Below are 15710 nucleotides of genomic sequence, written 5' to 3'. Positions count from 1 at the left end.
AGGTAAAGAAATTGAGAAGGGAGATAAGGATGAAATTGCTGTTGTCATCCGCTTGATGGACCTGAAAGAAAAGGTCGAAGATACTTTGGGATTGCCCATACAAGAAACAGTTGGTGCCGGTAACAGTTGAAGTTGAGGCGGTTATTCATGCTAGACTTGTGTATAATGCCATCTAGCACATGTTTCAGGTAATTCAAGAGATTTATTCTTTCTTTCTTATTAGTTCATCAAAATAGTGGTGGGCATCTGTTTCTCTTGTTGGTGTCATCAGTTTTCTTTAATGTTTGATGCTTGAGGGATTGATAGAATAATTTTGCAGGAACAATAAAAGGTCTGATTTTGCGATTTTATTGTCATTTATTTTGTTTTTTTTTTAATTTTCAAATTACATGCCTTTTGACAGCACCGTCAGTTCTAAGCTCGGATGAAAAAGTGGAGAGTTGCATTACATCACGGACAGTGAGTGTCTATCATATCTCTTAATTAAACATATGATTTTTTTTTATTACAGATTATAATGATGATAAAATATGTATTTTATTGTTGTTGTCGTATGTGTTTTGATTGAGTTTTAATATCCCGTTAGTATAGAACTGGAATTGATTACACTTGTCGGTTAACAGTTCATGTGTGGACTTCCATCTTCTCTAAATGAAGTTTCTCATGCTTTGCGTCTGATTGATACTGCTTCATGTAGACGCGTTGCATATTTGGTTAGAAATGGGTTGTAAAAGTGCTTGGCAACACGCATCTACTTGATTGCAATCAAAGCTAACAGATGTTTCAAGAATACAGGTGGAGGGAACCGTTGGGTCAGCCCATATGTGGGCTTGGACAAATTGGGCCTATTGAGCCCAAATCACTAAGGTGAAGTAAGGCAAATTAGGGTATGCAGGGAAAAGAAAAACGCAGAGCAGCATGCAGCGTGCGGTGTACGTGCACAGTGAACAGCGACGGCGTGCAGAGAGAAATAGAGAGAGAAAGTAAGGTTTCTGAGTTTTTCTACTTGACGATCGGTGGCCAAACGTTGTCAGTTTCGGCTCAAATTTTATGTGGAGAATCCTTGCAGCAAACTCTACAATCCTAACGGTGTTGATCTGCAGTTTACCCTCTCTAAGGTACTTTCCTGTGATATCCACTCTGTGAGACCTAGAATTCTCTTTGGAGGATATCTGATGAAGATATGGTATTCTTGAGCCAAGATCTATGTTCTTGATGTTATTCTGATCCTCTAGTTATTCTAGAGAAGAACTACTGTAAACCTGTTATCATCATTATTGATAGTGGAAGTTTGAGGTGGACTACGGTCCCGTGGTTTTTCCCACATTGGGTTTTCTACGTTAAAAAGATTTGGTCTCACTGTGTGATTGATTTATTGTTCTATTGTTTATGCTATGCTGATTGATATTAGCATTTGAATATCAAGTTGGTATTTTGATACACAAATAGGGAAAGAATTATTCGGCATTAACAGGTTTCTTCCCAACAGGAACATTAAACTCGGTCACACAAACACGCTGGGTCACAACACACCTGAATGCTTTCTCTGCGAAGCAAACACAAGCAAGAGAACTCAGGAACAGGGAACAGATGCTTCTGGTGGGGAGTCTTCTCCATCCTTCTCTCAGACTCGTCAAGCGCCGAAGCAGCCGAAGCCCTTCTTCTTCGGAGGCTTGCCCGTGGCACGATACTTGGCAGCGGCTTCTTCCACCTTGAGGAGCTCTTCCCCACGCTTCGCCTCCACCATCGCTCGCTTCTCTTCTGCTGCTTTGTGGACCATGGCGATCTTGTTCTTTATTTTCTCCTTCGTTTCTGCCTTCTTGTTCTCAAGATTTTGCTGCTCACACATTTTGAATCAATTGTCACACGAGTTGGAGATGCAGGGCGAGTACCGAGTCAAATACTCAAAACACCAAGGAAAGGAGATATACCTCGATCTTTTGCAGCTGTGATTGCAGAGATGCCTTCTTCGAGTTCTCCCATGAAGTGATAGATGACTTCTTCTTTTGAGCTCTGTTTCGACATTCCAATGATGTCGATTAACCAAAGATAGATAAGACGGAGAGACTTTCGAAGAGTCTATAATAACAGCAGGTGACCTTTTTTTAAGCGACCCAGCTTTTGACTATGATGCTATTTACATGTATGTGTTATTTCAGAAACAAGCAAGCCAAGCCATAGAACATGAGAATAGCCATCAGAAAACTTGGACTGCAGAGCATTCATGTAGATTTTGAGTGTGAATTGAATATGTTCCGAACTGTTGTTTAAAGCTAGATGATTGGTTCCATGTTTTATGGTGGACGCAACTGCTAATTGGGTTTCTTCAGTAAGCATCTTTCTCACATAAGTGAAGGGTTTTGAGTGATATATATATATATATATATATATATATATATATATATGATGGATGCATGTCTCGGTTGTTGGTGTACACTGCCCATTTAATGTACTTTCTCAAACTTAACCCTATGAGAAGGAAGCAAATCTCCCGAGAGATGTAAGAAATAAGATATCCAACGAACAAGTAGAAGAGGAAGGCATTCTGTGGAGGACCGGTATCTTACTTGTTATCAGCTTTGGTCTTTTCGCTGTCCTCCCATGCCTTGATGAAGGACAGATTCTTTTCAGACTCAACCCGTGCCAGTTCAAGATCTTGAGATGCAACCACAAGAAGTTTCTTCTCATCATTCATTATATGTAGACAAAAGGAACCGCATTTTAACGTGTTATTCGATTCTCACCTCTATCCGAAGGCTTCCTCGAGCTTTTCTGGTGTGAAGGAGACTCTGAACTCCGCCAAGCCACGAAGAACAGTGAAAAGTCATAAGAAGAGGACCATTGCAAGCCCCAATTACATAGACAAGAATACCACAACGACTAAAGTAGAGTTCTTACTCTCCACGAGGGCCACCTCCGTCGAACTCTCCACCTTCTCCGCCGCCGCCGGAGTCAACTGTACCTCGTTTTTCATCTCTCTCTCTCTCTCTCTCTCTGATTCGTGTCACAAACTGCACCCGAGATTGCAGAGGAAGGTGGTCGTATTATATATGCAGTGGCTGTGGGAGCAAAGGACGCGGCGATTCTTCCACTGGAGTGTCCACAGAAGCTCATATGCAGGATCATATCCTGCCGTCCGTGCTCTGTTGACGCCCATCCGTCCGTTCTTTTGGTGGTGTCAGATGCCGGCGTCGGTCCTTGCAATTGTTCTCTTACTTCAAACTTACCTGCCCCGCTATTGGCGATAAACAAGGTATCGTTTGTGGGTCCCGCTCTGCTTCTAATTAAAAGACGGGTATTTGGGATCCGCCATCAAAAGGGCACGAAGACAGCTGCTCGAGGAATATGTTCAACAGCTGTAAGGTGTAAGGTGTCCTCGCGGGGGTTGTCGGCGTAATCCGATTCCTTCGTGGTGGATAACACATCAGTGTGATGCACGTGCCGTACGTCAGCTACCGGCGAAACTAATATCTCACCCGTCCAAAGAATCTATAACGTCGCACACCTCAACGATCGTGATGCAGGATGAGGATCAAGGAACGGTCGAGATGCAAGAGCCGAAGGAATCCAGTTCTCCATGAACTGGAGAGGATGATTCATTTAATGCTGCATTGTTTGCTGTCAGATACTACATTAGGGCTTGTGGAGGTCACTTTCAGGCTTACAAGAATAAGGAGAAGAAGAACAATAGTAATAAGAAAAGAAAAAGGTTCACATTGCCTACTCCTTTGCCAAGAATATGATGCTTGACTAACATCTCAACCACTGCTGTCATTTTTATGCGAAGACCAATCATTTGCTTTCGGAATGATATGATTTCGGATGGTTTCTAATCAATACATAAATCAAATCTCTATTGCTCCTTTTAAGGTTGAGTTAAAAGTACTGTTTATGATAACTTTGGCCTACCATAAATGTTCTCCCCCCCCCTCCTTTTTTTTCTTCTCTCAAAGGTAATTGAAGAGAATAAAAATTTATTTACCATTAAAAATAAAGATTTTTATTATTTAAAATTGATGAAATCTTGAAAAAAAAATTACGGATGAAATATCATCGCTAAACAAACATTTAAGGCATTGGCGTTTATTAGATGAGATTTTATTCTCTCTAACCTGAAATAAATGAGTGGTGATAGATATACCATATCGTCAAATATAAAAAATTATCGGATTACATTTTAAGCTCGTTTCTAACTCAATAATTGGTTTGATTTATCACCATGTTAATATATAATTTATTGGATAAGGCATCTCAGTTACTCTTCGATAGAATGGATTTGAGATAATATACTGCTCCTTTTAGTACATTAATTTTCTTTGATGGTACACACAATCATATTTTCATGGAACTAATCATGGATTCAATTTATTACATAAAATTAATTTCTGAACTATATAATTACGGATTTTCCTATAATTTAAATAATGACAATAGCATCTTTTGTTCATTACCTTTTTTTCCTTAACATAGTTTTTTTTTTATTTTGTTTGAAATATGCAATAATTCAACTTGATGATTAGCATAATAGTGCTTAGTGATTAGTAAGTACATCACCACTTTAACTTTTTTTGCTTTGTAATATCGATAGAATCATATCTAAAGGTTAGTAGTGGGATCAGATATATCTTATTATCTTTGTTCTTTGTTCCTTCCAAACTGGTCCACATTATTGCTAATAATTGATGGAGGCATCTCCTCACTGATAATTGTGGACCAATATCATCTTAAAGCCGCGTTGCCATCGAAAGAGTGCACCATATTTTTCTCCTTTTTTTTTTTGTTTCCATTTCGCAATAATAATCTATCAAGAAACAAAAGTTTGAGATCTTACAATTATATAAAGATCATTTGAATGGCGGATATGATTTTTAGGAATGTAGAAACCAAGTATGTATAATCGGTTTTTACATTGTTGAGCCAAATTTGTCATCCTAAGTAAATGGGTTCAAGATTTCCCATCATAATATATTTATCTGATGTTTTTTTCTTTAGATCCTTTTGGGTTTAGAATTTATGAATTTGCATGGTTGAAAACCTATATTTTAAATGTTATTGACTCTTAATTTTGTCTAAAATTCTATTTGCTAATTATATTGTTTTGATTTCATTAAAAAATTGGTTTTCCTTGCAGTGAAAAATGGATTCTTTCTTGACTTTTTCTGTTTTCCATGCAAAAGAATTCTATTCTTTCTCTCTCGCTTGTTGGAAGATACCTTTTCTTTTCCCACGTTTTGCTTGCAACACACAATAATCAACATAATCTTGGCGTTTGCAAAGATTAGGTTTGGGATTCGTTAACTCACCATGTTTATTATTGATCAGAATTCTGAACAGCTCATAAGGTGATTCTGGTTTCATGGTTTTGCAAGCCAATTATCCTAAACCTCTTTATGTTTTACATCTATTTCATCAATTTGTATAAAACTAAAGTTAATTACATATTATCCCATATACTTTGTTCCTATCAATATTATAATTTTTGTACTTAAAAAATTTATATTCGAATATCTATAATTCTGAAAAATAAAATAAATAATTTTATTTGTCAGTTGTATTGATGGAAAACAAAATACGTCGAATCAATACGAAAGTAATGAACAAAAAGATAATTTTAATATCTCTTTCGTTTTCAGTAATTTTATCTAAAAATAATAATAATTTCAACATCCCACGTGTTTCATTTTTTTATCTTTTTTATCCATCATTTTTATATTAATCCATATACGGTATTATGTATTGTATTTTTCATTAATAGAGGTAATGATGTTAGGACAAATATGATTATTTATTTTATTTTTAAAACTATAGATATTCTGATATAAATTTTTTAAGTACAAAGATTACGATGCTAATATGATCCAAGTATAGAGAATAATACGTAATTAGCCCAAAAATATATAACCTCGTTAGTCTTAGAAAATCTGAAAAAAACGATTCTATACTGGAATCCCTAGGACACAGACCTGTACTCTTTCTTGTGATCATCCGTGAAAGTGCTGCTTAGGATCCAACCACAATATTAAATGAGATTTTTAATTATGATGCTTATTGCATTGTTGGAAGAAAATTGAACTGTGCTACACGTTTTATAGTTAATAACCTAAGAAATGATGATGTTATAGATTGATCGCCCGCTGTGTTGAGGAGACTGGAAGCAAATTTTTGGATCCAACGTTGATTCCAGTCACGAATCTTAGCATCGGCATATAGTTGACTCCAAGAGATTTGACACAACACTATGTTCAGGAATGTGCGCCTTACATGCATTATTTGACTGACGAGGATTGAAGGGATTGATTGACGAGGTGAGGTGAAATGACAAGGGAAAGACGTCAGCGTCCTCGTCCATGGTTTCTCGCTACTGAGCTCTGCCTACCGCCAGCGGCTTCAAGTGCTTCTTTCTTAATTAGCCACCACATGATGATGACCAGAACAATGGTTTCATATGTTAGATGTATACCCACCGTCTGCCCATCGGCGATAGAGGAAGACGTCAGCACAGCAGCCACGGTTGCCGACTGGTTTCGGAGAGGCCTCCAATCCTTGCTCCGCAGTGGCGTTCTGCAGCTCGCCTCGGGCAGGGCACAGCCGAGGTGGCCATACGGCCTTCTCGCTAGCTCTTGGATATTCCCGAGGACGCCATGAGGAATTGTCATTGTCTTCCTGAAAGCTTACTTACTTGGGCGGTGAGGAAGGGGCTCTCCAAGCCATCGTCGAGAATCCTAGACTTGCGCAGACGACGCTTGACCCGGTTCCTTATCGCCAGAATTCCGTCCCGAAAACTCATCATCAGAATAATATAATATAAGTATATTACCCGCTAAAAATAATATAATATAAGCTTTAGTAGAGAACGTTGCTTTCTTGTCGAAGAATAATATAATATAATATAAGTATATCACCCGCTAAAAAGCGACACAATTAGTCGACCTTCCCTTCCCAAGTTAACTAGCCCATGAACTGAGTTATCATAGACTCCCTTAATTACGTTGGAAGTAAACTTGGTTGACCTTTGACCAACCGTAGATATCACTATGAAGAAGATTTCATAGGTGCCACGGCACCCGCATACGGTCATTTACAAAAAAGTGATCCATTCAAAGGGAAGAAACTGTCGATATGACTTTTACCCTACAAAAAAAAAAAAAAAAAAAAGGGCCAACTTCAGCGATACCGGAGTGCCTAGAGTCGAGTCATCTTCGGTTACCTGCAGAGGCGGAACCAGCCATCTTCGGTCCTTGATCTGTGGGTTCCAAGAACGGGCACGTAAGCTGCATTTGAATTCTGAAAGAGAACGGTGGCCAGCTTCTCAGATTCTCGGGGGGTGGGCTCAAGGAGCAGCACCCACATTTCCAGCAACGCTTGGGGCATCGAGATCGTCAGCCGTCGATCGTCGGAGATGAGATGACGTCTCGGGATGCATACCTTGTGTAACCGCAGGCAGTGCACTCCAGCTGATTCATTTTAAAATAGGGAGATTAAAGCAAGAAAAGAATGGTGCTTTTGGATCTAATTACAGGTCCCCGGCGAAAAATAAATATGTATATGCTTTCTTAAATCGATAATGAATACAGAAATCAACTGAAAATTGACCCTAAATTTGCATCTAAAAAGCAAATAATTCAAGAGTGTAAGCTTCATTTTGGATCAAAAAGATTGCCAGATCCACTTTTGTTTCATCCCGTCAGAAGCAAAAAAGCATAGAGCGAAAGTGAAGGAAAAAACCAACGAATAACTAGTATACGGTCACTGACCAGATATCGGTCCCCATGGCCACCAGCGTGTATAATGTCCACAACACCTACTTTTTTCTCGGTGCACCGCGAACATCGAGCATCAGTCATCTGAGAGGCCGAACAAAGCAAAAAAAGCTTAAAAGGTGAGACGATCAGTTCTTTACGAACTAATGGCCCGAGGATAATTTTTATACATCCAACTGTGCCTAAAACTTCACTTGAACTGGAAATCTTTTGTCACACTAGTTGTCTAATCTTTTAATGTGGATTAATTTCATATCCTGAGTCTCTCTCGAATAATTTTGTATGCCAAAGAAGTAGAAAATTATAAGAAAGTTTTACCTGCAAGTGTTTTGACGCTTCAGGTCTCGTTGGTGCCTTTTTTTCTGTAGTCAAACCATCCTGAAATGCTCAAGCAGCATTCAATAAACAGACATTACATACATGCACAACATTAACCACCAAAAGCAGTATGCATCACATGAAACATTTACAACAAAAATAATTTAGAAACAATTGTTTGGAAAAGACAAAAAAAAAAAAAACCTTTAGCTCATTGGGAGACATGAACAAGATTTCCGTTGGGTCCAACTCTTTGTTCAGCAAACGTCTAGCTAAAACAGTGCTGTTCTGCAGAATTATAAGAGCATGTATAAACTATATTTTAAGCACAAAAGTTACGCTTTCTGAAATCATACTAAAAAGAAGGATAGGGAATTGCATAGCAGAAAAATGCCAATGCCATGCAGGGTGGATAAATTTGTGGATCATTAACATGAAAGTAATACCAGCATAATGATAGGGACAAATCTGTCGTTCATTTTTGGAGTGGCAGGGTGTGGCCCGTTTGAGAAAAAACCACTCTTGTCCTGCCTATCCATACGTGTAAGTCCAAGCTCTGGTAGAACTTTCCAAAAACACTTGATGTTCAAAATAACTACATCAACTAGACAATACACATCTGACAGATGATATATGCATCTAAAAAATAGCTATTACTATGCTTAACCCAAGTAACTCTATAAGATGACTGTCTTCTCTTTTCTCCTCCAAGCTCCCATGAACAGAAACTGAAGCTCAAATAATTCTGCCTCTTGGCTGATTTTTAGCTGCAAACCTTAAAAAACATTATTAAGCAAGAGATACCGAGGAAAACAGATTCTGTAACACATCCGGAATTTTCTGAAGATCAATTTAGTGACCGCTCTTTGTAAAGGCTAGTCAGAAAATTCTTGAGAAAAAAAGGTAACGAAATCACACATTTATGGCTGAATCACAATAGCTCAAGTACAAGATATGAATACACGTAGACACATATATGTATATATACAGACTCTACATCGCAAGGAACATAGAAAGAAGGCTTTAAAATTTGGCTAATTCAAATTGGAATTTACCATAGCATTCCAAGATACTCCACAGTATCTGGTGGATATGATACGCTTCATAGGCTCAAGACTAATTGGCAGGCCAATTGGTATGATGATCCAAGTTTTATTCTTTTCCTTGTGGTGAGATGAGCCCTTGAGTGCCTCTCCAACAATGCAGATGAGGCGAGTAATTCTCATTATTTTTATTTTTTTTTCTAAATTGTACTTTAAATTGTTTCTTTCATCTCATTTGCAACTTAAACCTCAGATATGATTGCTCAAGCCAGTCGATCCCGGTCCAAACTTATCTGACAATGGAATAGCTTCAAGAAAGTAGCAACATAAGTATGGTATTAGACAGTGCCACAAAACATATTTGAAGAGATGTTTCTAAAGCGGGCCAAACGTGATAAAAAGCATAAACAATGTTTATGCTATTATGCATAGCATATCAGCCACATAACTGTTCTTTAGTGTTTGTGTAACACCAAGACTATGGTAAAAATTAAAGCAAAACAAGATGAAAATTTTCTATACCTTGAGATTAAAATCTAATTGTCTCATTTTCTGATTATATTTCTGGAAGTCAGAACAAAGGGCTTCATATGTAACTCTCTCGAGTGCAGTTATAGCCTGGACAGCTGAATCTGGCCAAGAAATGCTTTCTCCAGTCTATAGAACAATAAATGGATATGAGGAAAATTCCAAATCAGAAATTTTGAAATTTTAGGTTCATAGTTTGATAAATTTATGGTGTATAAACAACTCTAAGTTTAAAAAGAAAAAATCATTGATCCAGGCTACATTATAATGATAAAAGAATGCTGTGCTCCAAAGCATTAATTACAACAAAATAAATAGAAGATTATAATATCTGCAAGTTACGGACAACTGAAGTCTCTCATGTTAGTGCATGTCATACTACAAATAAGCACCATGTTTGTATCCAATCTTTGCAACCAACACCTAGTTTCTGTACCTATGATAAATTCATGAGTTGTTATACAAAACTAGCATAACAGATCCAACTGCTAATTAGAAATTTAAAATTAATTGAACTGTTTTCATAGAGTATGACTGGCAAAATCTAGTAACACTTACGTCGGAGCTATTTTTGTTGGATCCCATAGTAGTTCCTGATCCACCATTACCATTCATGACAGCCAACCCAGAATTTTTTGAAAAATATGCTACTTTAATTCCTTGTAGAAGTTTATCCAACCACTTGTCACGGTATGAATTACCAGTCAATGCTTTGCATTTTGCTAAAATGGTTTTGCACTCTGAACCGTGACTTGTACAACTTCCTGGTGTTTCTGCTCTTATCCGATTCTCAGTTTTTGTTGCATCATCAGATCTTGAGACATCAATGGGGTCCATGCCCTTTCTTCTGAAAATCCGCCTATTTGCTAACTGATCAGAATGATCAAGTGGAACAGGTGCGGAAGCAGAAGTTTCTTCAAGCTCAACATCTGATAGCTCCCCTAGGCACTCTCGTGTCTTCTGAACAAGGAGATCTATCTCATGTTGTTTAGTGCCCTCATAGTCTTTGGTAGTCAACTTCCAGAGCTTTTTCTCAACAGTGTCATAGACATTTTGCACTATAAAACCTGGAAATTGTTGACGAAGTGGCCACTTCTTGTTCAAAGGAACAAAATGAACGACACATTTGTGCATCACAGATTCCGCTGGCACCTCATCAAGATGGAAACTGTAAAAGAGTTCCCTGTGATCATGTGCTTTCCAATGTCCACCTCCTTTTTTCACTGCCTCTTCAGGACGGTAAAACCACTGGCCGGTGACCCATACGTTGCCATCTACATCTTGTGCAATGTCCTGTTTTTTGTTTTTGAAAGAAAAGAAGCCCACTTCATTAGCTTCACATTACGGGAGGAGGGAGTTCAAAATTAGCGAGTGACACAAAACTGGGAGCTTCAGCTTCCCATATGGAGATAATATCCCCCACCATGGTAAGCAAGCTAACTGCTGAGAAATTTTCCTGTGTGATGTCCTCTTAGTAAGACTGCAAGATAGAAGAAAGAATAAAGATTGCACATGTAACATTCCATGACCTTGACCACGAATTTCTTGGGTTTACTGTGCCACAGAAACACAGATGCAAGCTGATGCTATTAGGGGGAAACAGATGCATACATGTGTAATTATAATATATGGATTTATATACAAAAGAAAAGAATCATATTCAGATAGGTAGCATAATCAATCAGACATCACGATTATAGAAATATTAATTATAAATGACCTCAAGAAACAGTTCAGCAATACGACATTGGCCACAAGCTAGAATATGACAGCAACTACATGCCTCAAAACAAGTAACAAATAGCACAACACGGCCCTAAAATCAAAATTACGTAAATCATATTTCACAAATTAAAAAGTATTTTTTTGGTATTCAAGCATCCATTTGACACTCCTTTTCAGGCATCAACATAATTACAATAAGGAACTGTAATATGATGATATTGGCGTACTTTATAATGTATCACCATGTGATCCTTATTAACATTTGTTCCATCTTTATAGAATTATATAAGATACAAAAGCTGCAAATTGGGAATGTGATAGGCATATTAGTCTAATTAAGTTACACAACAATAATCTAAGAGTCGTGCTTATAAGAACAAAAATAATCAAGTTATGGCAATCTGTAACCACACAAATTATCATTTCCCAAATGATAGGTTTATCACCTACTATCCAGTACCTTTTTTTTTTTCAAGTAAAAGGGTATCCTCTAAAGAAAGAGAGGAATGAGGTAGGGGATGAAAGAGACAAAGTCAAGAGAAGAAAGAGACGTAAAGTTACAATCATCGTATTCGTAGACATCTAAAGCTAAAGTTCCATGTAATCCAACTACAATTTAAGGAAATAAAATATACCAACATAGTCCCCACTGGGGCTGCTGCACTACATCTACCTGGCCCCTATCAACAGGAGCTAGAAGCTGACCAAAAGGGGAAAGCAGCACACCTAAGGACTGAACTCCCCTTGCCATGGGCACCACAAGTTCACCATCTCCTTTTTGGAAAGGGATTCTTCGAAACCTTAACCTCGCCTTCCATCTCCTTCTAAGTTGATCAGAAGTCCTCCTTGGCGACTTTAGGTGAATTTCATTACCCAATCTTAACCCAGGCTGAAGCCCATCAGTTGACTAGTCAAACATTGATAAAGACTCATCAAATGAATACAAGTTGACAGGTGATAGAGGAGCTCATGTAGCATCTCAGACCCCTCCACTTGGTTGCCCAAGAAAAATAGGCTTCCCATGATACAAACTATAAGGATGAACATGTGCTTGGCTTAACCAGCCATTGATCTCCCTTAGAGGCCATATGATGGCTAGCTTAAGGCCTTGTACGTGTCGATGACGATCTGACAACAGAGGATGAGCACCTCCCGTCATCAAGAAGTTGCATGATAACAATCCGTACACCAGCCCCCACCCCCTCCCCTCCCCACCTTCTTCTTTCTCTCACCTTGATCTCCATGGAGGCGTTCACCATGGTAGTCACTAACATGGTATTCGAAGTCCCTCCTTGGCTGTCTGATTCTGTAGGTTGCGCCTTATGGAGGTAGTTGGATCCCTAACTTGGCCGACCATGGCTCCTCCTTGGCCAGCCGTCTAGCGACTAACAGCCTTTTTGCGATGCTGAAAATGATCTAACGATTGAGGATGAGTGCTTCTATCATCAAAATTTTCACAGTATCACTAAAACGCTTAGCCTATTGTATCAGATACCAAGCAATTTACAAGCAAAAAAATAATGTACCCTTCTAAAAAATTATGCAGCTTGGTGCCCAACCATTTTTTTTTTTAACAAGTAATGGGTCTCAAGTTCAAGTCCATATTTGAGCGTCTGGGGCATTGTATAATGTGATGGTGCCCGACCAGTTCATTTTCGATGTTTGTACAAGGAAAAAGAAAAAAAGAGGTCAAGAAACTAGCTAACAGGAAGGAAAAGCAAAGCTCCAGAATGTAGCACTTAGAAAAAAGATATTAAAAGTTCCTCATGCATTTACAGCAGTTGCAAATTATAACTTTTTGAATGCGTTATCAGTAAAGGAAGATACCAAACTTCTACAGGAAACAATTATAAATCATACAAAAGCAACACACACAGATTTTTCATCAGAGCCCTTCATGCAGGAGAGTGCATGAACTAAGTTCTCAATTTCTCATGTGTTGAGTTTGCGTTTCAGCATGTAACTTCACTTAAGTTCTTCATATATTTAGGAAAAAAGAAAATCGATATTTGAATTGTGTAAATCACCTTAATGATGGCGACATACGGCTTCGTCTTGTAATCCTCTGGTGTTAGCAAAACAGGATCCTCCTGCATCAATATCAAATAAAACCTCAAAAATTGCAATTAGGAGCAACTAAACTCTTGGAATACGGGTTTCGAATATCTTACGAGCTCGAAGACGTTTCCGTCGAACTCAAAAGATGAATAGTGCATCTTCTTGCTCCGCCCCTTCCCGGAAACCCTAAATACGTCGCCGATGGGCTTAGCGTCCCCCTGTCGCTCCATCGCCACCTCCTCCTCATCCTCCTCCTCCTCCTCCTCCAGCTCTTCGACGCGGGCGTCCTCCTCTCCTCCTCCACGCCCTCCGCCCCCACCGTCACCGCCCTTCTTGGACTCGCTAACGATCTCCCCCTCCTCCGCGTCCTCCTCGTCGACTCGAAGCTTCTTCTTCCACTTGTCCTTCCAGTCACCGTCGCCGTTGCGGTCGTTGTCCGCATCGTTTCGGCGCCTCGGATCCTCGTCATCGTCGTCGGAGACATACGCGACCCGGCGCTTCCCCATCCCGATGACCACTACCGCACGGCAACGTGAAATCTGGGCGGGAGTGTGCGACGTATGGAGGGAACTCTTTTATGGAAAAGGAGCCTCTCGTTACGAAAATAACAAAACTGCCATGAGTTTGTTCCATCGTACCCGAATTCTTACTAGACAAGAGATTGCAACTCTCACATGGTAATGGTGGGTCTGAGACGGTCTTATGAGGGTGAAAAAGCGGGCTACTTATCGATGTGTACCTGTAATCGTGGGCTCCGACGGTGCAGAGTCGGTGAAGAGGTTTCACGCAATTGCCACTGCCACAACCACTACTATATCAAAGAAGAAGACTCCAGAAAGGAAATAAGGTCCATATAAGGAAGACAAATGCATACGAATATTGTTATTATTATCATCATCACTAATATTATCTGATGCTTTGATCGTAAATTCCAGAATCATAGAAATGAAGATATAAAAAATGTCACGGATATAAAACAATCGCAATCATTAGAGTTCCAACATCTTCTTCCGTTTGAAAGAAAGAAGGCGTAAGGGAGAAGGAAACGTATCTCCTTCCGTAGAATTTTGCGTTCGAGATCGCGCGCAGTTGTTTTAAACTCGACTTCAAGTAGGAGAAGGCAAAGCGGAGGGTTCCTTCGCAGCCGATCCGGAACCGCTCATCAGCCACACCGCTTGAGATAAGATTTTTCAACTATATTATTCTATATTATTCTGTTGAAGAAAATCATCTATTCTGTTGAGGAAAATCCTCTATTCTGTTGAGGAAAATCCTCCATCCTAATCTATATAAATAGGATAGGGACATGTTTACTATAACTTCCTCCTTTACTATAATATTGCTATAGCTTTCTCCAGCTTTCTCCTCTACTGCTACACCATCGCAGCTACAACGAATTTGCTCTATAAATTATTTGCTTTGCATTGGTGTCCTTGACAGGAGTAGGTAGGTATGATAGCAGATAAGATTTTCTTAACTATATAAGGAAATCTCTTTATTCTGTTGAGCGAAATCCTTCTTTCTTTTTAATCTATGTAAATAGGAGAAGGACATGTTAATGCATTCAAGTTTCTTCAATAAAGTTTCTTCAATAAAGTTTTTTCAATAATTATTCTTATCTTCTATTCTTTCTAAAGAGCAGAGTCAATCGCAGTCGATCCACCATCGATTGCCTCCGCCTTCTCTTTATTCTCCTACTCTACTGCCCTTCTTCACCACGATCTCCATATTTCTCACCTCCACCGCTTTTTAGATAATGAGGGCAGAAGAGACGGCGAGATCGGTGCCTTCCTTGCACGAAAAACAAAGAGACAGGCGGGAACAAAATCTTCGAACACATTAATGTATGGATCTCACCTCCAGTTAATCATCGATGGAGCTACTCGAACTCCGACGGGGACTCGACCAGATCATGGGAGTCGGTGGAGATCTCATCCGGGGCAGTGGCGATGTCGGAGCTCAACCAATTCAGGACGAACGACGGAGAGAGAAAGAAAGGATGGTGAAGAAAAAGCGAGATGAGATGGGACTAAGGGTTTGTGGGAGAACCTTCAGTTGGTGCTTCGAAGGAGGAGATTCCTTGGGTCGTGCCCCATGGCTCCCCAGGCTCGAAGTACAAATCGGATTTCACGGGGACCTCATCACTGGCGCTGTGGGAGGCGTGAGAAGAGTAGGAGAGTTCAAGTTCTACTAGTATAGCCAATGCAACTGATTTAAAGGTGTGCTTTAAAATCAAAAATTAAAAGTGCATAATTTTTTTAAAAATACTTTTTTTTCC

At 39.2% G+C, this 15710-nt stretch overlaps 2 protein-coding genes across 4 annotated transcripts; both read right to left on the bottom strand.

The window, feature by feature from the left end:
• Window positions 1-1446: 1446 nt before the first annotated feature.
• On the bottom strand, window positions 1447-3037 carry LOC135637083 (remorin-like). Its single transcript, XM_065149470.1, has 5 exons — window positions 2899-3037; window positions 2745-2789; window positions 2568-2655; window positions 1932-2013; window positions 1447-1837 (listed from the first exon to the last, which is right to left on the bottom strand). The coding sequence occupies exons 1-5, from the start codon at window positions 2972-2974 to the stop codon at window positions 1634-1636; spliced, it is 495 nt and encodes a 164-aa protein (XP_065005542.1). The 5' UTR covers window positions 2975-3037; the 3' UTR covers window positions 1447-1633.
• Window positions 3038-6989: 3952 nt separating this feature from the next.
• LOC135623208 (protein REPRESSOR OF VERNALIZATION 1-like) lies at window positions 6990-14100 on the bottom strand. 3 transcript variants are annotated; one of them, XM_065125885.1, is made up of 8 exons: window positions 13546-14099; window positions 13402-13464; window positions 10208-10942; window positions 9644-9778; window positions 8283-8366; window positions 8079-8138; window positions 7755-7844; window positions 6990-7454 (listed from the first exon to the last, which is right to left on the bottom strand). In XM_065125885.1, exons 1-8 carry the CDS (start codon window positions 13936-13938, stop codon window positions 7380-7382), a joined length of 1635 nt encoding a protein of 544 aa, XP_064981957.1. In that variant the 5' UTR covers window positions 13939-14099; the 3' UTR covers window positions 6990-7379. The 3 variants fall into 3 exon arrangements, 1 of the variants encoding a protein (XP_064981957.1); XR_010491311.1 differs by lacking the exons at window positions 6990-7454; window positions 7755-7844 and having other exon boundaries at window positions 8283-9429; window positions 13546-14100; XR_010491312.1 differs by lacking the exons at window positions 6990-7454; window positions 7755-7844 and having other exon boundaries at window positions 8283-8361.
• Between the last annotated feature and the right edge of the window lie 1610 nt (window positions 14101-15710).

Source organism: Musa acuminata, chromosome BXJ1-3 (assembly GCF_036884655.1).
Source record: "Musa acuminata AAA Group cultivar baxijiao chromosome BXJ1-3, Cavendish_Baxijiao_AAA, whole genome shotgun sequence".
Classification (NCBI taxonomy): domain Eukaryota; kingdom Viridiplantae; phylum Streptophyta; class Magnoliopsida; order Zingiberales; family Musaceae; genus Musa; species Musa acuminata.
This window is presented reverse-complemented; position numbering and strand designations above follow the sequence as displayed.

Bases quoted from the DNA above. Each gene is read 5' to 3' on its own strand.
- LOC135637083 (XM_065149470.1), bottom strand. From the start codon at position 2,974: ATGAAAAACGAGGTACAGTTGACTCCGGCGGCGGCGGAGAAGGTGGAG. The intron at 2,014-2,567 runs GTAAGATACCGG...ATGTCGAAACAG, and splicing joins AAGACCAAAGCTGATAACAA to AGCTCAAAAGAAGAAGTCAT. The intron at 1,838-1,931 runs GTATATCTCCTT...ATGTGTGAGCAG, and splicing joins CACAGCTGCAAAAGATCGAG to CAAAATCTTGAGAACAAGAA.
- LOC135623208 (XM_065125885.1), bottom strand. From the start codon at position 13,938: ATGGGGAAGCGCCGGGTCGCGTATGTCTCCGACGACGATGACGAGGAT. The intron at 8,367-9,643 runs GTATAGAAAATT...ATAATTCTGCAG, and splicing joins AATTAGATTTTAATCTCAAG to AACAGCACTGTTTTAGCTAG. The intron at 7,455-7,754 runs GTCAGTGACCGT...AAAATGAATCAG, and splicing joins GCCATGGGGACCGATATCTG to CTGGAGTGCACTGCCTGCGG.